Below are 26,084 nucleotides of genomic sequence, written 5' to 3'. Positions count from 1 at the left end.
GGTTTACCTCTACAGTTCTCACTAGACAGTGTTTGCGGTCCACCTCTAACATTCTAGGATTGTGTTTAAAGTAGGAAGATATTCAAAAGACCAGACTCTAACCCCTCCATGAGTTAGATTATGCGTTCCCCAAATACACATTCTTCGACAGAAACGTCATGGAAACGTCGGAGACGCTTTTCCTCTAACAGGGTGACCTACCGGAAGGGGAGGCATTGTCATCTGCCCTTTACTTGTGGTAATTTGTATGCTAATGGTTGAGCAGTCCCAGACCAGTCGGTTGGATAATGAACTTGGTCTAGCCATGTTGTATCAGAGTAACCAGGGTGGACGCTGGAGGAATGTTGAATATATCCTGGAAAGGGGAATGAATCATTAACTGACTCCATTAATTTACTTGGCATTTTTAAGCAAAAAATCACTTTTTTAAATATATAACGTAACAAAAGACCACACGCACAAAGTTTTAGCATTAACTGCTAAAATGTCCAGAGAATTTTATTAGGCTGGGAAAAAATTGTTGTCGTTTCTGAGGGTGGTTTCCAGAATGGGTTCATGCAAGCAGGACACGGTTATCTATTGAAATCTGCGTAACCGCACTCACGTGGCATTTCTTCCCTGAGCAGGCCTCATCGAAAGCGCCGGAGCTGTGAAATAAGGGTGTTCAAGTGGCTTAAAAGTCAGAAAGTGCTGAACACAGGCGAGGAGTTGTTACTCACCACTGAAACCTTTCTCATGCACTTGGAGAAAATGAAGGCCGTGTGGGGTGTACAGCAGAGCAGAGAACCTTTTTTACGTACTTAGCTCTCCCTTCCAGATGGTGTCCAGCGGTTTCGGAGGGCCGGGAAGGGGGAGGAGGGGCCCTGGGGCACTTATGGCTGGAGTGGTCATTGGGCCGGTGAACTTTAGGCGTCTGTAGGAGACCTTGTCCTGGGGGCTGCAATCCTTTGTCTGTTCAGTCCCACTCCCTGCAGGCTCTGTGTCCTCAGCCAGGCCTCTATGCATCCAGACTCTCCCATGGCTTCTCTGTCCCCTCACCTGGCAGACCATGGAGAGGCTGTGGGGAGCAAGACACCCATCAGGCCTGTCTCTGTGACACATCCTTCGATCCTGCAGCACCACCTGGGTGGCTGCCAAATGTGGAAGCCTCTACTTTTAGCTTTTCCATCAGCTCATTTGATGTGTCTTGCCTGGGAAGTCAGACACACGGGCAGGACTGTCTGTCTGTCTGTCTGTCTGTCTGTCTCTCTCTGCATTGTAGTCTTGAAAGTGTGTGGAGCACACCTGTTACCACATTCCATCTAATTTCCACTGTGACTGAGCAGTCGTGGACACACCCCCATTTCACAGACGGGGAAAGTGAGGCTGAAGGGTGGTAACACCGTTCCAGGGGCAACGGAGTGAGTGACAGCGAAAGCCCCACGCGGTGTGCTGCCAAGGCCAGTGCGTAAGCCTTTCTGTGTAGAACTAAGATCGTGTCACCCTCAGATGTGAGTCCTAGACAGAGAGCTGGGGTCTGTTGTTGCCCCCGCTGAATTAAAGATAAGGAGGCGGCATTGGAGATAACAGAGGCGTTCAGGCCTTTCTCTCCAGCTAAGACAAAGAGGTTAGAAAGGATGAAGTAAGGGAGTGTGGAGAGGAGGCAGAATATCCGTGGCAGAAAGCAGCCCACCGTTCGCTCCACCACGCCCTCTACTTCGGAGCAAGCTCTCAAAGTTAAGATAAAAATTCCTCGATGATCACACATTACACAAAGGAAGTCTTGTCTCTCCTATCAAAGGGATATGAAGCCGACTACAAATGAGTGCTTTCTCCCACCCAGTGTAGAACTGGGGCTGGCAACCTGGGTCATTTCTGGGAGGTCAGTGCCCAGAACCACATGCTGTGGGCCCAGTGGGTCTGCGCTAATTTTTTTTTTAAGTGCAAATCTCAGCTTCAAACTCAATATCCTCTTCGGAACATAAAAGAACTCGAGGCTGTTTAAAGGTTGAGTGGAATTCCTGAGCCTGTTAACTGGTCACAGTCTACTAACCCCCACAATTAGCAGGAGCCCACGGTACTGGGTGTTTGCCTGGGTATTCAGCAATGACTAACTGCTCCATTTCACATTCAAGAGTGGGGCTCTCATCCGTTCTTGATGTTTCTGGGTATTCACCTATGTAACACTGAGAGACAAGAAAGAAAGTGACTGCCCAAATCACCCCTGATCCATCCCTTCGCACCCCGACCCCCACCTCAGCCACCGAGTCCCAGCATCGTGGGTGCCCCAGTTTGAAGCCTTGCGTAGCTCCTGAGCTGCCTGACCTTGGGAAGGTCACCTCTCTGCCCTGAGCCTCTGTTCCCTTATCTGCAAACTCTGAGGGCTGAACTGGGTGATGTCAAAGGTCCTTTGTACCTCTGAGGTGCAGTCCCTGGGGGAGATGATGAAACGCCACTTTCTCTGTTAAAATTCCGACTATTGATCACTTACCGAAACCCACAGCACGACAGACCCCAGGGAGGACATGAGAGATACATTTGGAGACAACACCCAAATGATCTGCTCGTGGTGGCGGATTTGTAAACACCAGGGAGAGCATTTGTTTACTTCGGACGGGTGTGCACAGGTGGAAAATGGAAAGATCTGCGAGGGAGGCGGGGCAGGTGTGCCCGAGGCTGCTGTGGACAGAACGGGGCAGCCCTGGGGACGCAGCAGCGCCAGAAAGGGAGCTGTTCTGGGGAGTAGCATCCTCTCAGATGGGTTTTCACCTTCTCTGACATGCAGTGAGTTGCGCCTCCTCTTGCAGTGACTTTAAGAAATCCTCAGGCCCTGGCTGGTATAGCTCAGTGGACTGAGCAAGGGCCTGCGAACCAAAGGGTCATTGGTTCGATTCCCAGTCACAACACATGCCTGGATTGCAAGCCAGGTCCCCTGTGTGTGGGGGGGGATGTAAGAGGGAAACACACATTGATGTTTCTCTCCCTCCCTCCCCTCCCTCTACAAATAAATAAATACAATCTTAAAAAAAAAGAACACAAATCCTCAGTCATGTCTATTGTGAGTTAAGTGCCTGGGGGCATTTGAGTGTGTTGCTTTTTGGGGTATGTGGGAAGACAGGCTGATTTGCAATTTGGCTTGATGTCGGGGACACCAGGGCCTGTCTACCTGATCCAAGGATGGGGTTCCCAAGCTGATGTCCTTCTTGATGGACCTCACTCCCATCTCCCTGGGCCTGGCCTATCCCACTGCTGGAGGCACACGCTTGTCTTTACTTCAGTGCCTCTCTCCACGTCTGGGCATCCTGCTCATTTCGTGCAAGCCTAGTGTTCACTTCCCCTGGTCACACCGACCCTCTGCCCTCACTCACTCAGCAGTGAGCACCTGCCCCAAGGCAGCTGTGTGCTTCCTGAGTGCAAGGAGCACCTTTGGGTCCTTTCCTCCCCACCCCCACACTGGAGGCCCAGGGAGGACCTAGCTGCGGCTTTCCTCCCAGGCCTCCCACCTCCTAGCTTCGTGCGAAGCACGCAGTCTGTCAAATCGATAAACAAATGAATATCTTTAAGCGCCTATTAGTCAGATCAATAATGACAAATGCTGCCCGAAGACAATGCTTATTTGAAAATACATTGTAAGCTTTGTGCCTCGCCCCCCCGAAATGCTTCCTTTTTGAGGATTTGCGACAGGCTGGTGTTTTGGCAAGCACGTCAACATTCGGGGCTGCCCTGCTCTTCTGGGTCCCCACCTGGGATGTACTCATTCTTCCAGGTCACCTTCATGGGGCACCCGCTGAGGTGGCAGTTCCTGCCTGAGAGCCACGGTTTCTCACAGGGCCCCCCAGAGTCTTGCAGTAAAACACCCGATCCGAGCTGTCTGCAGCCCAGCTCCAGCAGGTGATGTAGATAAACCCATTTTATATATTTTTAAAAATTCTCAGTTTCCTTGTGTCAATCAGGCAGTTGCAACCAATAGCCTCGGACAGTCCCCAAGGCAAGCAGAGAGCAGAGCTGAGTGCCTTGCTCAGGTCTCGGGCCGCTGCCTGTGCGGCGTAGTCCTGAGCGCTCTGGCCTCAGGGATCCTGCCCGGAGGCGCAGAGGGTGCATCCTCGCCAAAGGCTGCGGACGCTGGGCGCTGGGTGCGGGCACGACACTCGCGCATCCCGGCCCGGACTCGGGGCGCGGGGCGGGCTGAGCAGCGCCTGCGCGAGGGGGCGCCGTGGTCCCGCGCGCAGCACCTGCGCCTCCCCGCAGCCCTGCCCCCAGCGCGGGGGGCTCACCGCCCCCGGCTCCAAGTCTCGCGGTGCTACGGCGGGACCCGCGCCCCCCGGCGCGCGACAAAGGCGGGACCCGGCGAGCCGGCGGCGCGAGGCCGCGGAGCTGCCGGCCTTTGTGTGGTGCGCGGGCCGCGCTCGCCTGGTCTCCGTGCGCAGGGCCTCCTCGTCCTCCCGCGACATGGCCACCCCCGCGGCCGTCAACCCTCCGGGTGAGTAGCGGGCCGGGAGCGCGCAGCTGGGGGGCCGGGTGGCCGAGGGCGGGGGGCGGCTGTCAGCGCGCGCAGCCTGGGCTCAGGCATCGCGGCTGCATCCCCAGCGCGGCCCGGCCTCGCGTACCTGGACCCCGCAGGGCCAAAGGACCCCCTGAAGCTACGAAAACGCCACTTTTCTTCCTGCCCAGGCTCTTGGCCTCTGTTCTCGCGCGCGGGGACCTGGGGGAGGGAAAGTTTGGAGCTGGCACCCAGCAGGGTGGCCCATTCTCCCTGCCCACCTGGTCCTTGGCGCCCTCACCACGGGCCACTGTGGGTCCCCCTGTTCCACGCGTGTTCCACGCGCACAGAAGGGCGTCCCAGCCTCCAGGGCTCCCGTCCTTGGATCCACAGGTCTGTGGCCACAGCTCGCTCCCGCGGAGTTGGAGAATGGAGAGAGCTCCCAGGCCGGTGGGAATAGTCACCTGTTATGCAGCTGTAGACAGGAAATCCTGTTTCAGTGGGGAGATGCCCTGCCTGTGCGGAGGACCGCCTAAGGGGGCCGAGAACGGGAGGCCGGCTGCTCCGAAGTTTGTGCTGTTGAGCGGTGACCGCCATGGGCAGGCTGGTGCCAGGGCCCTGGGAGGACGCAGCGGCTCTCAGAGGCCTGCCCGCAGGGTGGGGCGGGCTGACCGGGGTGGTCGGAGGGTTAGGAGTGAAGGGTCCCTTCCGCCTAAAGGAGACGACATCTGTCAGAAGTGGAGTTTGAACAATTCGATGGCATGAACACGCGAAGCCAGGGGCTGAGGGGGCTTGCAGGTGGACGGGGCAGGTACGTGCAGGCGGGCCTGCTCTGAGCACGGATGTCATTTCCGAGCTGGGGCGCTGGGGGTAGAAGCGGGAGCGGCTGGGTCCCACAGACTTGAGTGGCTGCAGCCAGGCGTCAGAGGGCTTGGGAGGACACGGTCCCTCCACAGGAAGAGCCCTCCTCACAGGTGTTGGACGGGAAGGCACATGACCATGGTTCTGGAAGATTTAACTCGTCAGCCACATTTGTGTAAGGAACACGGGAGGCAGGTGGGGAGCTGGGACGAGCCGCCCCGCCTGGAACAGAGAAGAAGGGGGCAGTGGAGGAGCTCAGACTTGGCGCTGCTGAGATTTTGGGTAAGGGTCTCGGGGGAGGCAGAGGGGTACAGAGGTGAGGAGCCTGAGTGGTTCCAAGGAGGAAGCTTCCGGAATAGTCATAATGAGTCTTGCAAAGACAGGTTAGGGCTTCTCTGTCTGGGGCACTGAGTGGGCGCATGGCGGCGGGGTGGAAACTCCGCCCAGCCCCTCGGCCCACGGGGTAACCTGCAACTTCAGCCTGATCAGCTGCTTAAACATCAATAGCTCACGGAGAGATTTCCGTGTTAGGACGTCAGAAGGAGTAAAGCAACTTAAATGAAGGTAATTTTAGTCCAACACAGGTTTATCTTGGAAACAGGAAGAAAGCCGGAGGAACATATCTATACACAGACACCATCGTGTGTGCGCAAAGCTGTTTTGCCCACTCTGTTGTCCCGAGAGCTGCGGAGGAAATGTGGGGTGGTTTTACATTGGTTTTCGTCTTGGTCAGCCCCTGGCCTGATGGGCAGACGGTGACGCTCGTGCCTTTCTTCTGTCGGCACAGGTACCAGAGATCTTGACCTTGGTGACAGCATCTCCAGTGACATTCTATGAGGTGTCCCCTTTCCTCTTGTCCACCGCCCTTTCTCTGACCAGCCCCCTGTGGCAACGCTGAGAACTGTGGGGCGCATTGTCCTTGCCTGGTGCGACCCTCTAACTTCCTCTGTGGGAGAAAAGGTGGAGTCTCTCTCCAGGGATACGGCTCTGGGGTTGCACCTGAGCGAGATTTCAGATTCACCTGCAGTCAGGACACCCCAGTGTGTGGCCAGAATGCCTCCCGCCCCTCCAGCCCTGCCCCCCTCCCCAGACGTAGTTTCCTTACAAAGAATAAGAGCTCGATAAACACAGGCAAAGGGGCTGGGAGGCACTGACATTTATTTCTGGGGCTCTTCTGGGCGTGGGGTACAAAGGTCAGAGCCTGTCCCCTCCCTATCCCACCCCGCCCTCAGGTCCCACTCTCCCAGCCCAGCGCCGCACACCAGCCGGCTATTCAGGTGACGTGAGCCAGGTATGCACCTCTGAGCTGCCCCTCCCAGGTCCCCTGGTTGGGTTTCAGGTTAGGGTCCCACCAGTTACCCTGGGGGAGGGCAGAGTCTCTGGACAAAGAAGGGTTTGGCTCCTGGATGTTTTCCTCTTGGCGTCTGCCCAGGGGCCCCGGGTCTGTGCCCCCTCACCTGTGGCCTCTGACACCTCCCTCTTTCCAGGTGCATTGGTCACTGACAGTGTCGGAGAGACTGATTTTCTTGATTCTCTCTGGATAGGGACCCCCTGTGTCCTCTAGACTAGAGAGCGGAGTCCCCTAGTGTCTCTGTATTGTTTGCTTTATCTCCTTTTTGGGTGAATGTAAGCCTTTCCGAGTATGTGAAACACTGGAGGTGTGAATTGGTTGGAGGTGTGTCGGGCGTCTGCAGCTGCAGTGGCACAGTCCAGGCTGCGGCTGCGTCTCCAGGACCAGGGCCGCCCTGGTCTTCTGTGAGCGAAGCACGACGGGTCGGTACCGGTTCAGACCCGAGACCACTGGACATCCTCTGTTGTCCCTCTTCCACGTGGCCTTCCCAAACCGCAGGTGCCACTAACTGTCCCAGACCCCTAATGTCACTGTCTACGGTCCGCACGCCCTCCTTAGGCTGAGGGCAGATTTGCAAGCAGACAGCCTGGCTGACCAGCCCCCGGGGCTTACAGAGCATGCTGTCCTTTGCGCCTGCCTTTTGTGGTCTTGGACCGGTCACGGTGGCCACTCCTGCTAGAGATGTGAAGCCAGGAGGTTTCACGAACAGCGTAGGTGTCTTTGCATTGGATCTGGGGTCCCTGCTTCTCTTCCACAGGTGTCGAAGGAAAGACCCCGGTGCAGAGCAGGCTGCGAGGAATTGGGGTGCTCAGTTCAGGGGATAGAGTCTAGAGGAGTCGGCTGGGGCTGAACCTGAACTTGGTGGGCGGCCCCAGGGCCTCTCAGAGCCAGGTCTGTGGCAGGCCTGCTGGGGTCTGGGTGGGACCCCAGGAGAGGAGGGACCTGTTAGGACGCGAGGCACTCCTTGGGACCCTGCAGTGACCCCATCTGGCCCTCAGGAGCTCTCTGCCTGTTGAGTAAGGCCACTTCCTGCCTGGCCCACCACACTACCCCCATGGCAGTTCAGGAGAGCACCCCTGAAACACCTTGGAGATGTCAGCCCGTGGGCCGAGTCCAGACTCGGAGGCAGCAGGAAGCGCGAGCTTCAGTCACGCATCCCACAGTTTTCTGTACAGCCACACCCAAAGGGCATTTTCTTTCTCACCTTGGACAGACCACTGACGGAGTCGGTGGCACACCTCTGAGAACCCGGCACAGGTTGGTGGGGGTGGCATCTCAGAGGCTGAGGCAGGGGCGCTGCTAAACACCCCAGAGTGCTCGCAGCAGCGCCCCCCCCACGCAGAGCCGTCCACCCCCGAGGTTGCGGGGCCCTGGTGTCCAGGCAGTGGGCCGGCCCCGGCAGCGCTCCAGGGTGGCTGGCTGTCGGAGCCTGAAGGGGTGACCCCCACGGCCACCACTCCAGTGTAAGGAAACCCGCACGGTGGCTTCAGAAACATGACAAGACTTTTTCAGATGGTTATGGTATCTGTGGCGGAAGTTCATTTAAATGTGAACTAACAGAACAGCAAGATTTTTTGAGACATTATTTTTAGAGCGGCGTTGGTGCTTCTGTTGGATCAGCAGTTCGGAGTGAGGCAGAGTCTGGAATCATCTGCTGCCGCTCCATGTGCTCAGCGGACCCCAAGTTCCCCAAAGGATGAGATGAATGGATGTGGTCAAGGATCACAGCTGTGCTCTTTCTTTTCCGAAAGCGTTCCACACCAGAAGGCCTCCAGTCGGGTTCGGCCAGCCTTCCCCGAGCACCCCCTGCCTGTCCCCCCAGACAAAGGGTGCCATGCCCGGAGCTGAGTCCAGGATGTCCACCACGAGTGCGTTCCGCCCGTCTCCAACGCAGGCGGCGTGGGGACCACTTCATGCAGGTGACGACAGCGGGGAAGACAGTTTAGACCCCACCAGCCCCTGCTGACAGGCAGAGTGAGGGAGCAGCAGGCGGCCCTGGTGGGGGCACGCAGCTTGCTTCAGCACAGGTCAGTCTCACAGGCCACGGGCCCCCGTTTCCCGCCGCCTGCCGGGCATCCGCACCCCCTGCCTTGTGCCCCACAGATTCTGCAAAGCCACACCCCCTGCTTGTCCCCCCCCCCACCTTGGTCCCCTGTGGCAGTGAATGGCACCACTCTCCATTCACTGGCCCAAGCCACACATTAATTATTTTAATTTCTTATCCACCTAATTAAACAAATATTAATTGAATGCCAGCTGTGTGGGCACCTCGGTGTCAAAGCCAGGGATGGGGTTTCTGTTTTCAGGGCTCTCACTGTGCGCTTGGGGAGTCAGACATTTACCAAATGATCACGTGTGTGAGGGTGTCGCTTCAAGCAAGTGTTACGGGAACAAGGGGTCTTTGTTTCCAAATGCAAAACGACGCCATCGAAGTGTGGCGAGCAGGGGTGTGACGTGGTGGGAGGCGGGTTTTGAAAAGATCTCTGGCTGCTGAATGAGGCTGGCCAGGCGGGGACAGTGGCCAGGTGGGGACAGTGGATGTGGAGAGAAACACAGGGGCCCCTGAGCTGTTTAGGAGGGAACGCCGAAGCCCCCCAATGGTAGACGGCACTTGGTAGGTGACGGGTGGAGTGGCAAGGCCCTCCATTCAGTGGGGGGCTAGGATGCCACGCCAGAGAACACTGCTGAGGTTCATGTTCCGGGGGGATTTGAGGGGCCGTCGGGGGCCGTCACGCTGCGTTCGGTCTTGGGCACGGTGAGTGTAAGGAATCTTGAGGTCAAGACGACCCAGTGAGACGGGGCTTGGCCAGAAGACTCTGGGCCGCTTCATTTCCCCCGCAGCTGGGACATTTCCCTGTCACTGTGGCATCCCCAGTACCATGAGCAAGTCCCGGCTCCTCGTTGGCGATTGTAAACATCCACTGAAGGGGGAATGGACTGGACTCCGAGTCCCCACGCCACAGACCAGCAGGGAGAGGTCCATCCACCCCCAGGTGACTCTTTTGTATTCGGTAACTTTTGACGCTGAAGTCATTTCAGGCTGAGAGAAAAGTGGCAGGAATGTAGCAAGGTCTCCTGTGGACCCATCACCCGGGTCCCCAGGGTCGATGCGTCTGCCTTACCGGTGCCTCCTGCTTTCTGTGAGCAGTTCGAGAACATGTGCAAGACATGGCCCCCCTTCCAGTTCCAGACACCTCGAGGGGTGTTTCGCCAGGAGAAGCACATCCCCCCACGGCTGCAATTCAGGGCCGAGGTCAGGAGGTCGGTATTGCATTGACGATGCAGCATTACCCAGCCCGCAGGCCGCATTCCTGCTTTACCAGCTGGTCTTCACGGCCAAAACCACATTCATTTATTTTTCTGCTCCCAGATTCGATCCAGGATTATGAAGATTGCATTTAGTTGTGATGCTTCTTTAATGTCTTTTAATTCTGGAGTAATTGCTCATTCTTTCCCCCACCCCGCACCTTTTATGGCCGTAACGTTTTTGCTAGGTATAACCCAGGCATTCTGGAAAACATCCCTGAGTTTGGTTTAGAAATTTTTTATTGAGGTACAGTTGACGTACGCACTACCTTAGTTGTGGGCGTGTGCCCCAGCGATTCTGCATTCCCGTGCCCTGCAGTGGGGTCACTGCAGTGAGTCAGTCACACCTGCTTGTCGCTGCTCCAGGTGACTGCGATGCAATTGGCTGCAATTGTACTCTGTCCTCCACGTTCCTGTGACGACGTTTGCTCTGTGAAATCCCCTTCATCTCTCTGTTTGCTTTCTTTTCCTTTCCTTTTTTTTTTTTTTTTTTTTTGATGGTGCCTCACGATGACATCGAGGTTGTGCTGTGTAAATTTTCCGTCAAACGCTCCACAAACGTGATGTTGTGGCCCGAGACTGCTTGTAGCAGCGATGACTTCAAAGCGAGCATCTCAGTTGGTGAAATGAAGATTCTGTGCCGACCGACCTACGAACAGCTCGTCAGTGGCTTCAGGGCCCATCTCCAAATGCCAGGGACCTCTCCTTCGTCCACTGCATCACCTACAGGCAGCTTCGGGCACTCCTTAGCCAGGGCAGGTCCCAGGGGTTTAAAAAAAAAAAAGGCAGTGCGCTTCCGTAAACTAAACATCCACCTCATTTGACAGATAATTATAATCCAGCTCTGCGTAAGGGTGGTCCTGTCTGCAGTACAGGCTTAAGGGCTTAATGACCAACTCGTCCGAACGCATTGAGGCTGACTGCCCGCGTGGAGTACCCAGAGCCCGCCGAGGGGTGCGCCTGGCTCCTCCTCCAGGCGGCGGCAGCCTGAAGCCTGTGCTGTCCCTGGGTGCTGGGGCAGGTCCAGGTCTAGCTGTGTAGGTGCATTCGTTTTTGGGAGTGGATTCGCCACCTCCTCTAAGTTCCACTCAAAATCAAGTTTTCATGTTACTGAGATTTCATAAAGAAGGACCTCGTGACTTAAAAACAGATTTTGGTGGGGGTTTTTTTGTGGGGTTTTTTTTTTTTTTCGCATAATTTGCCTGCAGATACTGGATGAGTTTTCCAAAGTCAGAGAATCCCCCCATCCCACCCCTCTCTCCCTCTCCTCCTCCTCCTCCTCTCCTTTCTCCCCTGGTCTTCCATTTGCCCTCTCTCCCTCCCTGTCTTGCTCTCCTCTTTCATCGAAGACCAGACCGGGAAAATGTTCCATCTGCCCCAGTCACTCCTTCGTACCTCCCCTCTGCGTGGGGCTGAGGTGAATGTCACCTGCTGGGAGACAGTGCAGGCGCGGCCTCTGTGTTCCCGGCCGTTTCTTGTGCTCAGGGGTCGGAGGCCAGCGGCACTGCCTGGGTGCTCCAGGGAAGTCCTGCAGGTGGACCCAGCGACCTGGCTCCAGGGCCAGGGGCGCCCCTCCCATCGCCACCGCTTCCACACACACACGTGTCAGACGGTTGGTGGGTCGTGGCGAGGGCTTGACGTTGAACTTCCCAGCGTGGTGCCAGGTGCCTTTCCTCACTGGGGCAGCTTTCCTTGGTGGGTGTGTCCCCGCGGTGGGAACCCAGGTGCAGGGTTCCCAAGGGCAGGGCGTCTTTCCAGCTGGGTGGGGACCACTTAGGGAACAAATAAGCGAATGTACTTGTGGAGGAGCAGGAGGGGGCTCCAGTGAAGCAAGAAGCCCCCTCTTCCCTCTGCACTGGGGTGGGAGCTGGTTTGGGCTGTCTTGCCTGCAGGGATGCTAAGCTGCGTGTACCCCAGATTATGCCTTCAGTCTCACAGCTGGGACTGCTGCCTCCCCCAACCCCAAACCTGCTGGACCCCGGCTGCCTCCTCTCGCCCTGTAGGGACCGTTCTCACCCCCTGTTCCCATTTTCTCCCTGCTCTGGTCTTGGCCCGAGTGCAGGCAGGGGTGCTGTGTCACCACTCCCTCCTCTGTCCCCGTCCTCCCCAGCAGGGAGGAGGGGAGGGGTTCCCTCGCTCACGGGTGATTCTCCCTCCCGGGCCCTCCCATCGTCTGGTCGGTGGCCTAGGTCTGTCTGTGTTGAGTGAGAGGCAGACCGCCCTTCTCTAGGAGGCCCAGGCTGGGAACAGAGGAAAGGTCTGTTAGGCCTGTCACCACCAGGTGGCGCCATCACACAGGTATTTCACCTGCTCTCGCACCGGAATCACCAGGAGGGCAAGGGCTGATCAGTCCCAGGGCTCTTTCAGGAGGTGGGTTGAGATGCGAGAGACCTGCATTTCTGACAAGTCCCCAGGTGATGCTGATGCTGCCGGTCCCATGACCACCTTTCAGGGCCACCAAGGCAGCGAAGCCAGTCCTGTGCCCACTGCCAGCGCACTCACCTGGTTCAGGGCTCCTGGGCCCCCGAGCCCACTACATATTCCCAGCGGTTGGGTGTAGCAGCCCATTTCATGGGCTGTAACAGATGAGGAAGTGGAGGCCCAGCTGGTCAGTGTGGGGTGAGCGGCAGAGCTGGGACCACCGCTCATTCTCATCCCAAGTGGGTTGTCTTTCCTCTGTCCCGGGGGGACATGAACCAGGTGTTACGGGGGCATCCCTGTTTCTGCAGGGAGAGCTCCCTTCATGGCTGTCTTTTAACTCGAAACCCTAATAGGTTCACTTCTTTTCCACCATCTTCGATGGAGGTTGCTGTTTCGACAGCATTTCTGCAGGTGATCTGAGGGTCCCGTTCTGTATTCAGTTTCCTGAATCTGTCCACCAGGTTCGACTGAATGAAGTACTCTTTGGAACTGGGTTTTTTTAAAAAAAGACAGGAGTCCCCTGTGTGGGGCACTTGGATGAGACAGAAAAGATGCAAACGTGATTGGCAGCCTAGCTCCTTCTGTGGCTGGTGTAGAGGCGCCTTGTGATCTGTGCTGCTTCTTAGGATAAGTGTGGATTATTGCTAGCGCCTCATAAAGTAAATTAAGAGCTGGAGAAGGCGAGATTCCAGCAAGGAAAACCCAGAAAATTAGTTATTCCAGGTGAAGGGACTGTGCGGCCAGCTCAGAGGTGGGGGCAGAGGACAACAGTAGCCGGGAGGGAGGGTGTGTGCCTCCTGGGAGTGACCCTGTGCCTCCCTCCCCACCTCGTGACTCCTCGGTGCCAGCGGGTGGTGGGGACGGAGCCTCATTTCTCTTCAGAGAGGGAACCAGTTCTCCCACCCGGGACCATTCAGAATCCCGACCTGGTACGCAACTCCTCCCGCCTTCTGCTCCCTTCATGCCGCCACTTTCCCGGGTTCCAGGCTCAGGGCCGGGCCCGTTGACATCAGGGAAGAAGGGCCAGCATTGTCCTGACCGTGATTTACTTAGTCACGCAGCTTCCTGCCCGTGCGTTTTCGAGGTAGCAGAGTCAAACAAGATGGTTAGTAATTCGTCCTTGCACACATGTGAAAACCTAGCAGTAAGACGTTGCCTGGAAAGATGCACGCCCTAAACAAGACGATTTTTTTAATTTAAAAAATCCCAGTGGGTTATTGTGACGAAGGCCGGTATCACACACAATTCCAGCAAGATATCGATGGCAAATCCTCTGAGTTACTCAGCTGTGTGTTGTTGTTCGTGGTTCTGTGCGCGTCTTGGTTCAGAGAGGCTGTAACTGTGTTCCGGAAGACAGCACGCCGCCGCACTCGGTCTTAGCGTTTGCATCCCTTCCCCTTTCCTTTTACGTTTAGATATTCGGAGCTTTTTTTTGTTATTATTTTATTGTTGTTCAGTTATAGTTGTCTGCACTCCCCCCCCCACTCCCTCCCTCCCTTGCTTTCACCCTCCCCCTTGGTTTTGTCCATGTGTCCTTTATAGTAGTTCCTGAAAACCCTTCTCTGCAGTGTCCCCTCCCCCCTTCCCTCTGGCTATTTTTAGATTGTTCTTGATTTCAATGTCTCCGGTTATATTTTGTTTGCTTTTTCCTTTTGTTGATTAGGTTCCTGTTAAAGGTGAGATCCTATGGTACTTGTCCCTCATTGCCTGGCTTATTTTGTCACTTAGCATAATGCTCTCCAGTTCCATCCACGCTGTCACAAAGGGCAGGAGCTCCTTTCTCTCTGCTGTATAGTATTCCATTGTGTAAACGTACCACAGTTATTTGATCCGTTCATTCACTGATGGGCACTTAGGTTGCTTCCAGCAGTTGGCTATTGTAAACTGTGCTGTGAGCATTGGGGTGCTGAAACTTATTAATAACTGGTTTTGCACATACAATTAACAGCTTTTGCTACGTGGCCGTGGATTACCACACGTGATGCCCCTGAAATAACGTTTGTCTTTGCGGACCACCTGACTGCGGGAGCTGAGACATCTCAAACTCACGGGGGGTTTCCATCGCGGTTCATCCGGAAGGCGAGTTTACACTGGACGGTGTGCGCTCAGCCTCGAGCGCTGTGACCGCATGGCACACCCCGTTTGTGGAGTCGACCTTGACCTACTGTACAGCGTGAGCACAGCGGTGGCCGGTGAGAGCCTATGGCCCCTCAGCACAGGCTCAGGGAGGCCAGAAATGGTGTTTTATTTATTTATTTTTTAAAATTTATGTATTTATTTTACTCCTCACCTGAGGAAATGTTTATTGGTTCTAGAGAGAGAGAGGAGGATGGGGGTGGGAGAGAAACATCGGTCAGTTGCCTCCCAGACGAACGCCCAACCGGGGATCGAACCTGCAACCTTTTAGTGCATGAGACACCCCTCCAACTAACAGCCATCTGGCCGAGACTTTTCTTTTTTTTTTTTTGTCTGTAAATCGATTCTATGAGCTTTCATTTGCACACAGTAGAAGACCAGCAGAAATGATGTTGAAGTAGGCACCCCACAGCCTGGCCCTCCGACGGGGCCACACGGTGTTGGTTGACCGAGGCCGAACTTTGATGGCAGACATGTGTCTGCATGTGAGCGTTTGTGCCCTGCGCTGTTTGTTTGCCCTCCGCGTTTCCCTGCGATATCCTTCTCTGAAATCGTGTTATTCAATGGCTGAGCGGTTTTTATCGCTGTGGGTTTTCCATAATTTATGAGCTTTTCTCTTCGTGTCAGACATTTTCGCTTATTTGGTTCCTGATAAGCTTCAAACTGTATTTAGACGGGTCGGTACACCTCTGAGTCATTCATTTTTCTCCTGGCTCTTCTCTCCTGGACCGCCAGCCCCGGAGGAGCCAGGCACGGTCCGGCCCTGGCCCGGGAAGGGCCCGCACAGGTGTGGAGAAGAGCTTTGTGTCTTCTTTTGCCTCAGGGACTCTCAGGCAGGTTCTCCTCAGTGTGGCATCGTAACCCTTCAGCTCTGAGACCCTCGCTAGCTGACCGCCGGCAGGTCACACCGGCACTTTCTCCTGGGAGGTGCATCCTGCAGACTCGGGGGGTGGGCCACAGCCCGGGGCAGCCTGGCCACAGACAGACCCCAGGTCTCCCAGCCCAGGGGGCCTGGCCTGTCGTCTGTGTGGTTGACGACACGCACGTAACTCTGATGGCCTCTGGCTGGTGGATTTGACTCGAGTGGGAGACAGGTTGTGAGGGGGTGTCCTACTGTGTGGTTGAACATTTGTCATCTCTCCCAGAGGAGCCAGGTCAAGTGTGGAGGTCACTTTTGTCATTTTGCTCCGCATTTGTCACCTCCACAGTAGCCTCCTCCCTTCCTCTGTGGGAACTGCTGGTTGCCTGTCTTCCCCTTAGCTGGGTGCTTTTTACCCTTTTTATAAAGTTCAGTGCAGGGATGCTGGGACTTGAGCCAGCACTGTGGACTTGGACATGAGTGGGGATTTGGCGCTAACAGTCTAGTGGGTTCTGGTGTGGTGTCCATGTTGTAGAGGGCACAACCCGTGCCCACTCGGGCCCAGGATCCAGGGCTCTGCCTCAGCCACCATTGTTAGCTGGGTGATTCCAGGTCCCTAAAGCCAGGCCTGCTGGGAGCCGCTCAGGCCTGCAGCCAGGGCTGGGTCCAGGCTGGAGGCACTGGCTGGTGGAGGCAGGACTTGGCTCCTTCCTCCTCTCCTGGGTCTGTTGGCCACCTCTCCCCATGTCTGCGACCTCCTGTCCTGCAGAGACCCCTGGCCCCCACCCCGCCCCATCACACACGCTGATGATGGCAGCCTTACAGAGGGTACACAGCTGGTTAAAACCCAGCAAGGACCTGGAGTCAGAGTCCCTGGCTCTCCGTCAAATGATTTTTCTGCTCCCAGTGCTACAGATATCCCACCCCCGCAGGGAGCCTTGGGGACAAGGCCCGCCTCCCATGCACACCAGAAGGAATTCCGCCTTTCTGATCTGCCCAGAGGGGTTTTGACAACCTAGGTGTTTTACATGTATCTTGTGTTGGCACCAGAAATCTGCCACCGATTTTTCAGAGCCTAAGCAGTTAAAGTTGGAAATTTTGCTGCAAATAAATTGATCAGTATGCAAGACAGTTGTCACGGCTGAATCATGGTCCACAGTCAAGGTGAACAGATCCGGGACGACATGTTCTGAGCAGAATACAAATGCAGCACGTTGGCGCCGCGAGGTGCTTGGCATTTCTGCTGTGCGGGTCGCAGGCCAGCCTGGAAGGTGCTGGTCACAGGTCTCTGTGAAATCTCCTGGACAAGGTAGGGCTGTGACGTTGGATGTGCTTTCTGTGGGAGGAATGGTGGAGGGGGAGGGCCGCTGAGGGGAGTGTTCTTGGGTTCTCTGCCTCCCCACCCCCGCGCTTCCCTCCCACAGAGAGAACCTCCCTGGTTTTCCATGGTTTTCCGTATGTTCGAATAGTCATTAAAATACTTTGTTGTTGCACTGTGAGAGTTTGAATGGCATCAATTGTTTTTCCTATGAGAAGATGAAGGAGTGTCTAAATGATCCACAGGAAAGAGTCGGGGGGAAGGGGGGAGAGTGCGTTTTCATTTCCTCCTGCTGCGTGCATACGTCATCCTCTCAAGTTTCTGGGTCGCCCCCAACTGTGCTGCCAGTGTTGTGACCTAGGAATTCTGTGTAGCACGTCTGCGTTGCCCTGTGAGGCAGCTCTGGCCGGTGCTACATCACAATGATGGTGAAGCTTTGAAAACCCTCTGCTGCCGGTTACAGGCAGCTGGAAACCTCGTTGCAACTTTGTGTCTGTGGTTCCTGGGGCTGGGTGGCCCGTGCATTGGGGTCGGGCTGCTGTGCGAATGCAGTGCTTTCTGCCTGTCCATGTGTTTGTGTTTAGTTGTGGCGGGAGGAGGGGGGTGGAGGGGGTTAGATCCCCGAGCAGAGATCTGTGCGAGAGGGTGATGGGCGGCATGTGAGGAAGGGGATGATTCTAGATCTTGCAGAGTTGCAGTTGTGGGTCAAAGGGCCTGAGCAAGGGAGCATGAATGGGGTCTGCTCAGAAATTCTGGAGCCATCCATTGGACTCGGAATTCATGCAGAATTCTGGGTCCAAATTTAGGGGGGGGGGAGCAGCCTTTCTGCTTGAAGACACATGCCCAGGGTGAGGGCAGAGCACCCAGGGCACTGCCACGTGACTCTCAGTGGGTTTGCCTGTTGGGGTTACCAGGTTGCTGCCAGGCTGGTTCTTTTAGGAAAAGGGCACCTTCCTCTCAGCTTGGATGCTCCCAATGCTTGTCTGCACTGCACTGCCTGGATAACACAGGGTGGCCTCCTCCAGGAAGCCTTCCTGGATGCTCCCAGGGGTTCCCAGTCTCTCACCCAGCATGCTGCTCTCAGTATGAAATTACGTAGCCACGTGTCCGCATCACACTCAAGACTGAACCCGTCAGAGGCAGAATGGGGTGCTTTCACCTCCATCCATTCTCTAGCACAGCTGCCGACTTGGAGTGAGAGCTTTGCTGAGGTGCCTGCCTTGTGCTGGAAGCAGAGTCCCCATTTTCTTAGGGCCACCTGTGGGCGGAAGGAGTGTCCCGAGTAGCCCCACTGCTTAGCTGGAGCACAGACGGAGACCCTGTGTGACATCATGACGAAGCCAGAGCTAGCAGCAGGCCCCCCCACGAGTGTGCGCCCCTCCTGAACAAGCGGAGGGTCAGGGCGGTGGAGATTCTGCCGCCTCTGCTCGGTGGCGCCCCCGGGCTGAAGCGCAGGGTGCGGCAGATCTTGCAGGCAGCCCGCCCAGCTGTGCTTTCTTCCTGCAGAACCGCGTGCCCCCTGCAGACTCCGTGAGGGAGGGTCAGGTGACCAGGCTCTGTAGCATCTTCCCTTTGCGGCTCTGACATCACCCCTTCCTCCTGGGCGTCCTCTTTTCTGCTCTGCTGTTCAGGCCGTGTCGTCTCCCACCTGGACAGCTGTGCCCTGCATTCACTCAGAGCAGACGTGCAGGTACCATGAGAACGGCTAACTGGGGAGCAGCCAGCCCTCCACCCGGTGGGAAATGGGGTGGCCGGGGCAGGCTTCTTTGGGACAGTGGCGTTTGAGCTGAATGTGAAAGACTGTGGGGAGTAAATCTGGTGAAGAGAGGGAAGGGAGCTTTGTTGCCACTGGGCGTGGCATGTGCAAAGGCCATGGGGTGGGAGGGACCGTGCAGCCGGAGCTGGACAGGTGGGCAGTGCCCCGGCCACACACCAGAGAGGTGACCACAGCAGGGAACTCTGTGCCTAGAGCCAGCAGTAGCCATAGAGGGTATCGGCAAGGGCTTGCATGGCCAGACCCTGCTCCACATGGGGAATGAATGGGAGGGGGACAGTGGGTGCAGGGAGGCCGAGGAGGCCCTGAGCAGCTGCCGCCAGAGGATGGACAGACCTTCAGGAGGGGACAGCGGGACCTGGTGCCTGGGTGTGGGAGTCAGCGTGGAGATGGGATGGGTGCCAGCTGCCTGAGTGAGGTCACCAGCTGGAGACTGGATGGAGCAGAGGGGGCTGTAAGAGGATGGGGGTCTGGGATGGGGGAGCGGGGGAGAGGGAGAGGCTCTGGGCTGGGTGGGCCCTGTGAGGTGGGCGGGATGGAGGGCAGGTAGCCCCTGGAAACCAGGGGAGGGTGCTTGAGTTGGGCGGTGGGGGCCGCACCCACAGAGAGGGAGGGGGCAGAGGAGGGACTGTTCGCCTGGACTGGAGGTGAGTCCTGTGACGGTAGCTCACTGGTGTGGAGATGGGGCGAGGTCTGAGGACACGGCTGCAGGGAGAACGGTGTGGGGGTGGGAGAACGAGGGGGCACAGACGACCTGGCCCCCTGCGGTGGGTGTGCTCTCCCACAGTCGGGTGGTCCCTACCCATTTGGGGGACTGATGTGGTTTGGACGCATGACCTTCTCGCCAGCAGGATGCACCCGTCTGTCGGCCCAAGGCGCCTCTCCTTTCCACTCGTGGTCAGCCCTGCACTGCCCGAGGGGTCGATGAGGATGAGACAGCGAGGCTGGGTGTGGCCCTGGTGCACGTGGGCACCTACCTGCGTGGGTCCCGCACCCTCTCTCTCCTCTTCCCTCCTCCTCTGAGGGCTCCCAGGGTCCCTCGACCCTGCCCCATAACCACAGTTTCTGTGGAGCTTCGCTTTCTATAGCTCGTCTTACACAAAACGACTCGTCTCTCAGTTTTCCCTAAATAAAGTGGGATGAATACCATTCAGTCCTAACTACACACTGCCTTCAGCCTCCCCGCCGTTCTGAGCTGGAGCGTAATTGGGGCAGGGAAGGGGTGGGCCTTTGTAGGTTTGCATATATGACTCATGCCTTCCAGCCTGAGCTTTCCTTGACTCAAAGGCAGGCAGGAGGTCGTGGCTTTAAAATACGTAAACGTGTCGCACGGTACAGGAGCTGCACAGATGCCGGTACCACACGCCCCCACGCTTGGGACCTTGACGACAGGCCAGGTTAATCGGGCTCTCAGGGTGTTTTTTAATGGACGTTGGCATCTCCGAGAAGGGCAGTGACTTGGGGCCACGACACCCTTTGCTTGCAGAATCTTGAGGGCCTGGTGTTCTGTGGGCTTGGGGAAGTGGTGGCTTTCAGGGGCTTAATGAACCCGACATGCTTCGGCCTCCGTCTCAGAAGGAAATGCAGATCCCTCATCTCCAGGAAGCTGGTGGTCAGGGTGCGAGGCCTGTCCAAAGGGCCGAGGGTTACTTTAAGAAAGGCACTTTTTTTTCCTTGAATATTTTGAAATGCTTACGTTGGTAAAAAGAAAACAAAAACCAAGAAAAAAACAACCGCAGTTGCTCTCAAATTTTTGGGAACGTCCTGGAGTAGCTAAATTAAGATTTTGTTTATCAGCATCGTAAAATTCTCCAGAAAGTTTCCAGGCAGATAGTTCAAATCGACCTCAGGGTGTGTTGGTCAGACGCGATGTCTTTGGGTATAACTGTGGGTTGGCGTCAGAGCCTCCCACCCTGGTTTCGGGGGGAGCGGGGTGGGGGCAGAGAGTAGAACCTCACCCACCTGAGTGCCCTGGGCACCTGCTCTCCATGCCACCTCTTCCAAAGGTATCCTTGCGGCCTGTTGCTTCCCGCCTGCCCCGGGTGAGAGTTGAGCTGAGAGAGGCCAGCACAGTGGAAGTCACTCCCAAGGACGATGGGCAGACCCAGAGAGGCCGTTTGAGGACAGGTTGCATCCTTTCCTGCCCTGGGCAAGGGCGCCCAAGTTCAGGGGCCCTCCTCCGGGTGGGAAGAAGGAGCTCGGAGGCTGTGGTGGCGTTGGCGCCAGGGCTGCCTGCATTAACGTTGCCTCCACGGGCCTCCCCGCGTGCCTGGCTGGTCAGAGGCAATGGGTGAGACAGTGGCACACAGGGGAGGCGCTTCAGCCAACACCCGACTGACTGTCTTACTCCTTAAATTTACATCACCGCTCCTGGCTGTGGGGCTGCTGTCCCCTGCTCACAGTGCAGCCTGGGACATGCTTTTGCATCCCCCTGGCCCTCCCTCTCCTCGTCACGAATGTGGGGGCCGTGAAGGCTCTGTGTGCAGAACTCTGCGTCTAAATTTAGGGGGGGAGCAGCCTTTCTGCGTGAAGACACATGCCCGGGGTGAGGGCAGAGCACCCGCAGGCACCGACACCTGACTCTTGGCGGGTTTGCCCGTCGGGGTTACCAGGTTGCTGCCAGGCTGGTTCTTTGAGGTGCCTGGATTCCTGGACATCTTACCTGCCTCCAGGTGACCGGGACATAGGAGTCCATCCCCAAAGCTGCTAAGTTCTGCTAACTCTTTCTAACCATCTGAACCAGGTGCAGGCGCTCCTTGTCCAGAGGAGAGGGAGGCAGCGCCCAGATGCGAAGGGCCCTCCTGAGTCACTAAGTGACACGGTCAGGAAGCCCCAGGCCCCAGGCCTTGGGCTCTCCTCTTCCTGGTGGCGCTGTTGGTGCCATCGGTCAGCTTGCTTGTTTTTCTGGGATTGACAAACGCTCTCGTCTTTGCTGACTTCCAGAAATGGCTTCGGACATCCCCGGCTCAGTGTCGCTGCCCGTGGCGCCCATGGCAGCCTCTGGCCAGGTGCGGATGGCGGGGGTCCTGCCCGCCCGCGGAGGAAAGCGGCGTTCCGGGTAAGCAGCCTGAGCGTTTCCTGGAATTGGGCTTAACGCATGATGAGCACCACCCTTGACCTTTTAGGAAAATACTATCCCTCCCTGTGCTGGAGAACAAAAGCCCAGCGGTTTGCATCCTGTTTAGTTTTTGCAACATCTCCAACTACGCACAGGATTTGGCCTCTGAGTGTTCTGGGATTCAGCACCCTGCTGGGGACTCTGCATGCTTCTCTTCGTGGGGAGCATGAGCTCCGTGATCCTGGGCCCTGCTCAGGCCATCTCTCTGAGGGAGGGGCTTCCCCCCCAACCCCGTCCACCCCCTGGTGCCCGCTGCCCTTTCCTCGGGCGGCTGGTCTTCGCTGGGCTGTGTGCAGGAACTGCTCCTTTCAGCACGTGGCACCCAAAGCGGGCGGCTCGCAGGGTGCACCGCTCTGCGGGGGGTAACACTGGCAATGCGGTGAGTTCCCGCAGGGCCAGAAAGGTCGTCCCTCCTGAGCTAATGGAACCCAAGGCACTCGAGTGTGTCCTGTCTTAGAGCTCAAGGTCGGGCAGAAAGCCCTGCGGGAAGGATGCAGCTGACATCTGCAGGCTCCGTGCATGGCCCAACCCCTTCCCCTCATTGAGTCAGTTTTATTTTCAGTGAAATATTTGGTGCACACCGTTTCTCTTGAAGTGGGATCGGTTTGCCCTATTAATGCAATTTCTGATTGCACACCCCGCCCCCCACCCCAGTCCCGAGACAGCGGAAGACATTTGTGGGTCCGAGGCCTGCCGGGCGGGTGCGCAGGGTAGGGGAGCTAAGTGTGAAGATCGGGAATGGAGTAGGTTCGGAGGGAAAAGCGCACTCAGGTTCAGCACCACAGTTAGGCTCTAGAACAGCTGGTTGTGTGCCCAGTGCGGTCCTCAGAGGAGGGCTGAGGCTTCGATGGTCACTGGGTGGGCAGGCAGGGCTGAGAAGGTGAGCACCGGGGCTCCGCCAGCTTCCCTGCGTCAGGGGCCCCCTCCCAGGGTGCTGCGGCAGCCCGGTCCCCACCCACCACTGCCCCTGTCTTTGGGGTGCGGGGGATAATAAGCAGAATGGGGGCCGGTGCAGACACAGCCGGGCCATTTAACCAGCACCTGTGCAGGCCGGGCCTCAGTGCTGTCCGCCTGTCAACTTCCTGATTTTTAAAACGACTCCAGGTCTTTTAATATCTTTTTAAATGTTTGTGCTCTCTTGTTGCCCTTGGTCCCCCGGGATGGAGCCCCGTGGAAGGCCCAGGCCTCTTCCAGTGGACCCACACGGGCCCTCCGAGCAGGGCAGTGGGCGGGGCTGGGGCCAAGTGAGGGCAGAACTGGTCAGGACAGGGAGCCCTCCCTGAGCCTGAGCCAGCAGCTGCCACCGCCCCTCCCTCAGGCGGTCCAGTCTGTGCCTGCTCAGGGTGGGCTGCAGGGCTGAGGCCGCTTCCTGCCTGAGGCCTCCGAGTTCCTGACCCCTGCCGGCATCCCGACCCTGACTTCGGCCTGCTCCCGAGCTGATGACTGGACGGTGTGTGCCCGCAGTCTTCTTCCTGCCGAGTCCTCCCAGCTGCCCCCATCTGTACTGATCACAGCATGGCCTGGCTGCGGCGGGGACAGGAGCGGGCTGAGGCAGAGCCACGGAAGCAACGCACCGAGAGAGAGAAGGGAAATGAGTGATTCGAGAGGATGAGGAGCTGCTGAGGACGTACTGCCCAGCCGGAGGATGAGGGCGCAGACAGGGACGTCTCCTCCGTGTCTAAGACAAATCTCCACTTGCCCAGGGCTGTTTCCGTAATTCCTGCAGCTGATATTCCTACACGCGTTGCTGAAGCCCTGTGGCTGAGGCTGCTGCCGTGGTGGACTTGATGCACTCCTCTGCACACTGCTTGCACCCTTAGCTGAGCGCTGGGGCGACCCCGCAGCAGGTTCCCGCTTCTGCAGGCGGCCACTCCCACCCTCTGCGGCTGCATGGTGTTCTTCCATCTCCTTCCTCTGAGAATGTGGGCACCGTTGGAGAGACACGGGGGTGGGCAGGGGAGGGGAAGGTCGGGGTGAGCTGTTTGGACAAGGGACAGGGCAACAGGCAAGGGTCTTCTTCCGACCCCTGTTCCTTGCCCGGTTCTCTCAGACTGACCTGTTATCCTGGTGGACGGAAGGGTCCCAGATTCCCGGGGAACCCACCCATCCCGCCCTAGCATTTCAAAGCCAAGTGGATTAGACCATGGTGGGCTTGGGCTCCTCCCAGCCCATGGCTCGCCCCACACTGTGGGTGCTTTGGGCTGCACGCCTGCACGCTCTCCTCTGCCTGACGCGTCTCAGCAGGCTTCCTATGCTGCCAGCCGTGGGCACCCACAGTGGAGGCTCAGAAGTTTCAGATTCTTTGGAAAGCGATTCCATGTGTGGGAGGAGCTGAAGCTAGTCACCTGAGCTGTTTCTGCAGACACCTTCCTGGTCTCGGCGACAGGGTGGTGGCAAAGGGTGGGCACATCCACAGGGGCACACTCAGTGCTGCTGAGGTCACCGGGGAGTGACAGTGTTAGGTGGCAGTGCCCGCCCCTGCGCCAGCCTTGGAGGGTGGAAGCTGCAGGCAGGGATGCTCTAGGCCCTTCCTGCTGCCTGGGAGTCCAGTGCTGGGCTTCTGAGGAAAGTTATTTCTACACTGTGTGCAACCCATTAGACCCGCATCCCACCCCAGGGCTGCTGGACTGTGGAGAAACGAAAGCCGTGGTTATGTGAGCAGAGGCTTTGCCTGGTTACTCGGCGCTCAGGCCCCACCTGGCCTCGATCCGAAGGAAGAGCATTCGCTGGCACCAGTGTCCTGTCACCTCAGCTGGAAGACGCCTCAGGCTGGCCCCAGGTGGCTCTGTGGCTGCCCTTCTGGGGCCACCCTCTCGGCATGGCCTCTTCTAAGGTTATAAGTGAATTCTGTCCAGTGACTCGTATTTGATGAAGCATTATTATTACACAGTCCCTGCGAGGGAAACTCACACCCCTCGCTGTTAACTAGTGACAGGCTCAGAAGTGAAGGCCATCGGCGCCCGACTGGCAGGAACAGGAGGCGACACGCATTCTTTGTGGCCCACATTACAGAGACTCGCACATCTTCTGCTCCTTGTCCCGAATTCTTTAACTTTAAAGTGAATTCAGCAGCGAAATAGGAAAAGTCCTATTCTGGTTGTCCTCCTCGTTCTCCAGATGCTTCAGTGTCATCGAGGCAATGAAAGGCGTCAAACGCTGGGTGATTTACTCAGAGTTTTCTCTGCAGAGGAGGCCAGCATGAGCTCTCGCAGTCCTTCTTGCAGGCCTCGCGGAGACCGGCGGGCCGGTGGCGCGTGCCACCCTGAAGTTGCGTTTTCCCGGTGTTGCCGTCAGCAATCAGACCTGCGGGGCCCTGGGGGGTCATCCTGAGGATGACCCGATGCCTCTCCTGGGTTCACCCCACGTCACGCTGTTCCAATCACTAAACCTGAGTGCCGTCCCGCGTGTAATGGAGTGCGCAGGTGCGGAGGCCCAGTCCGGTGGCCCCTTATTTTTTGTGGACAAATCCTGGCTCCCAGATTCTCAGAGGCCTTGAAAAACCTTGGGTGCTGTCCCTTTCTCTCACCCTGTGCTCGAGTGTGCAGCCACGGCCCAAGCTGGGACCCCATGGGTGACCCAGTGTAGTGTGGCTCTCACTTTCCTGCTTGTCTGCTCCTCGGCCGTCTGGACAAAGGGCAGAGCTGTCTTTATGAAAACGAGGGTGACCAACTGTCCCGGTGGGCCTGGGACTTCCCAGTTTGAGCACTGATGGACACCCTAAATCCCCTAGAAGGCTATGCAGGCCGAGGAGGGAGGGCTGGCAAATGGCACCTGGCAGGGGTTGCATGCCTCTCAACCAGAGCAAAAAGGCACCTGAAAGGCTCCTGTGCCTCCCACACCCACTGCGACTTGGCTCAGTGCTGGCCCAAACCCGCTGGAGTTTTGAAGATGCGAGAGGCCACATCTGAGATGGTTTTGACAGTCTGGGATGCTCCTTCCCAGACGAACACCAGGGGGCAGTGTGGTTCTACATCTGTGCAGAACCCATCGGCGTCTCCCTGACGTTAACTTTCTGGAAAGACAAGGTGGCAGCAGAGTCACCAAGCAGAATACTGGTGGCTTTGCTTCACCTGTACAGTCGCGCTTTTGGGACTCTCTGCAGCGGCCGGCTGGTACGAGGATGCTCCAACGGCGTAGTTGGGGCATGGCTGTCCCTCCCGGTGGTGGCTCTGTGGTCTTCAACTCTATGTGTCCTTTCCTCCTGCCTCCGTGTCTCTGCACAGGTTTCTACGGGACCCTGACTGCCCTCTCTCCCAGGTGTCCGGGTCCTTTCTTCTTTTATTCCCAGCAGCGGGGCCACCCGCGTGGCAGAAGTCAGGGCTCCTGGCGGGCCCTCCCAAGCAGACGGAAGCCCAGAGCTGTGGCCACACCCCACAGAAACTATATAAAAGCAAACCTGTGATACCATTTTATTTAAGTAGTTTTTAATCATTACTTGAGGATACGTTCATTGGTTTTTAGAGAGAGAAGGAGGGAGAAAG

The 26,084-nt window shown here is 57.0% G+C and overlaps 1 protein-coding gene and 1 long non-coding RNA gene across 7 annotated transcripts in view; one reads left to right on the top strand and one right to left on the bottom strand.

Annotated features, from left to right (window-relative positions):
- Positions 1-492: 492 nt before the first annotated feature.
- Positions 493-4,892, bottom strand: LOC123479870 (uncharacterized). Its single transcript, XR_006655661.2, has 3 exons — positions 4,741-4,892; positions 801-1,057; positions 493-647 (listed from the first exon to the last, which is right to left on the bottom strand). It is a non-coding gene; the product is annotated as an uncharacterized lncRNA (long non-coding RNA).
- Positions 3,471-26,084, top strand: part of ARNT2 (aryl hydrocarbon receptor nuclear translocator 2) — a 70,757-nt gene continuing 48,143 nt past the window's right edge. The window contains exons 1-3 of one of the 6 annotated variants that reach the window (XM_053913200.2): positions 6,081-6,246; positions 6,553-6,611; positions 21,429-21,543. In XM_053913200.2, coding sequence (XP_053769175.1) covers positions 21,431-21,543 — 113 coding nt within the window. In that variant the 5' untranslated portion in view covers positions 6,081-6,246; positions 6,553-6,611; positions 21,429-21,430. Of the gene's footprint in view, positions 4,460-4,911; positions 5,603-6,080; positions 6,247-6,552; positions 6,612-14,559; positions 14,591-15,284; positions 15,322-21,428; positions 21,544-26,084 lie in introns of those variants that run through there. The other 5 variants (XM_053913198.2, XM_053913197.2, XM_053913199.2 and 2 more) reach the window with 5 other exon arrangements.

The sequence above is a fragment of the Desmodus rotundus genome, chromosome 10 (assembly GCF_022682495.2).
Source record: "Desmodus rotundus isolate HL8 chromosome 10, HLdesRot8A.1, whole genome shotgun sequence".
Lineage (NCBI taxonomy): Eukaryota > Metazoa > Chordata > Mammalia > Chiroptera > Phyllostomidae > Desmodus > Desmodus rotundus.
This window is presented reverse-complemented; position numbering and strand designations above follow the sequence as displayed.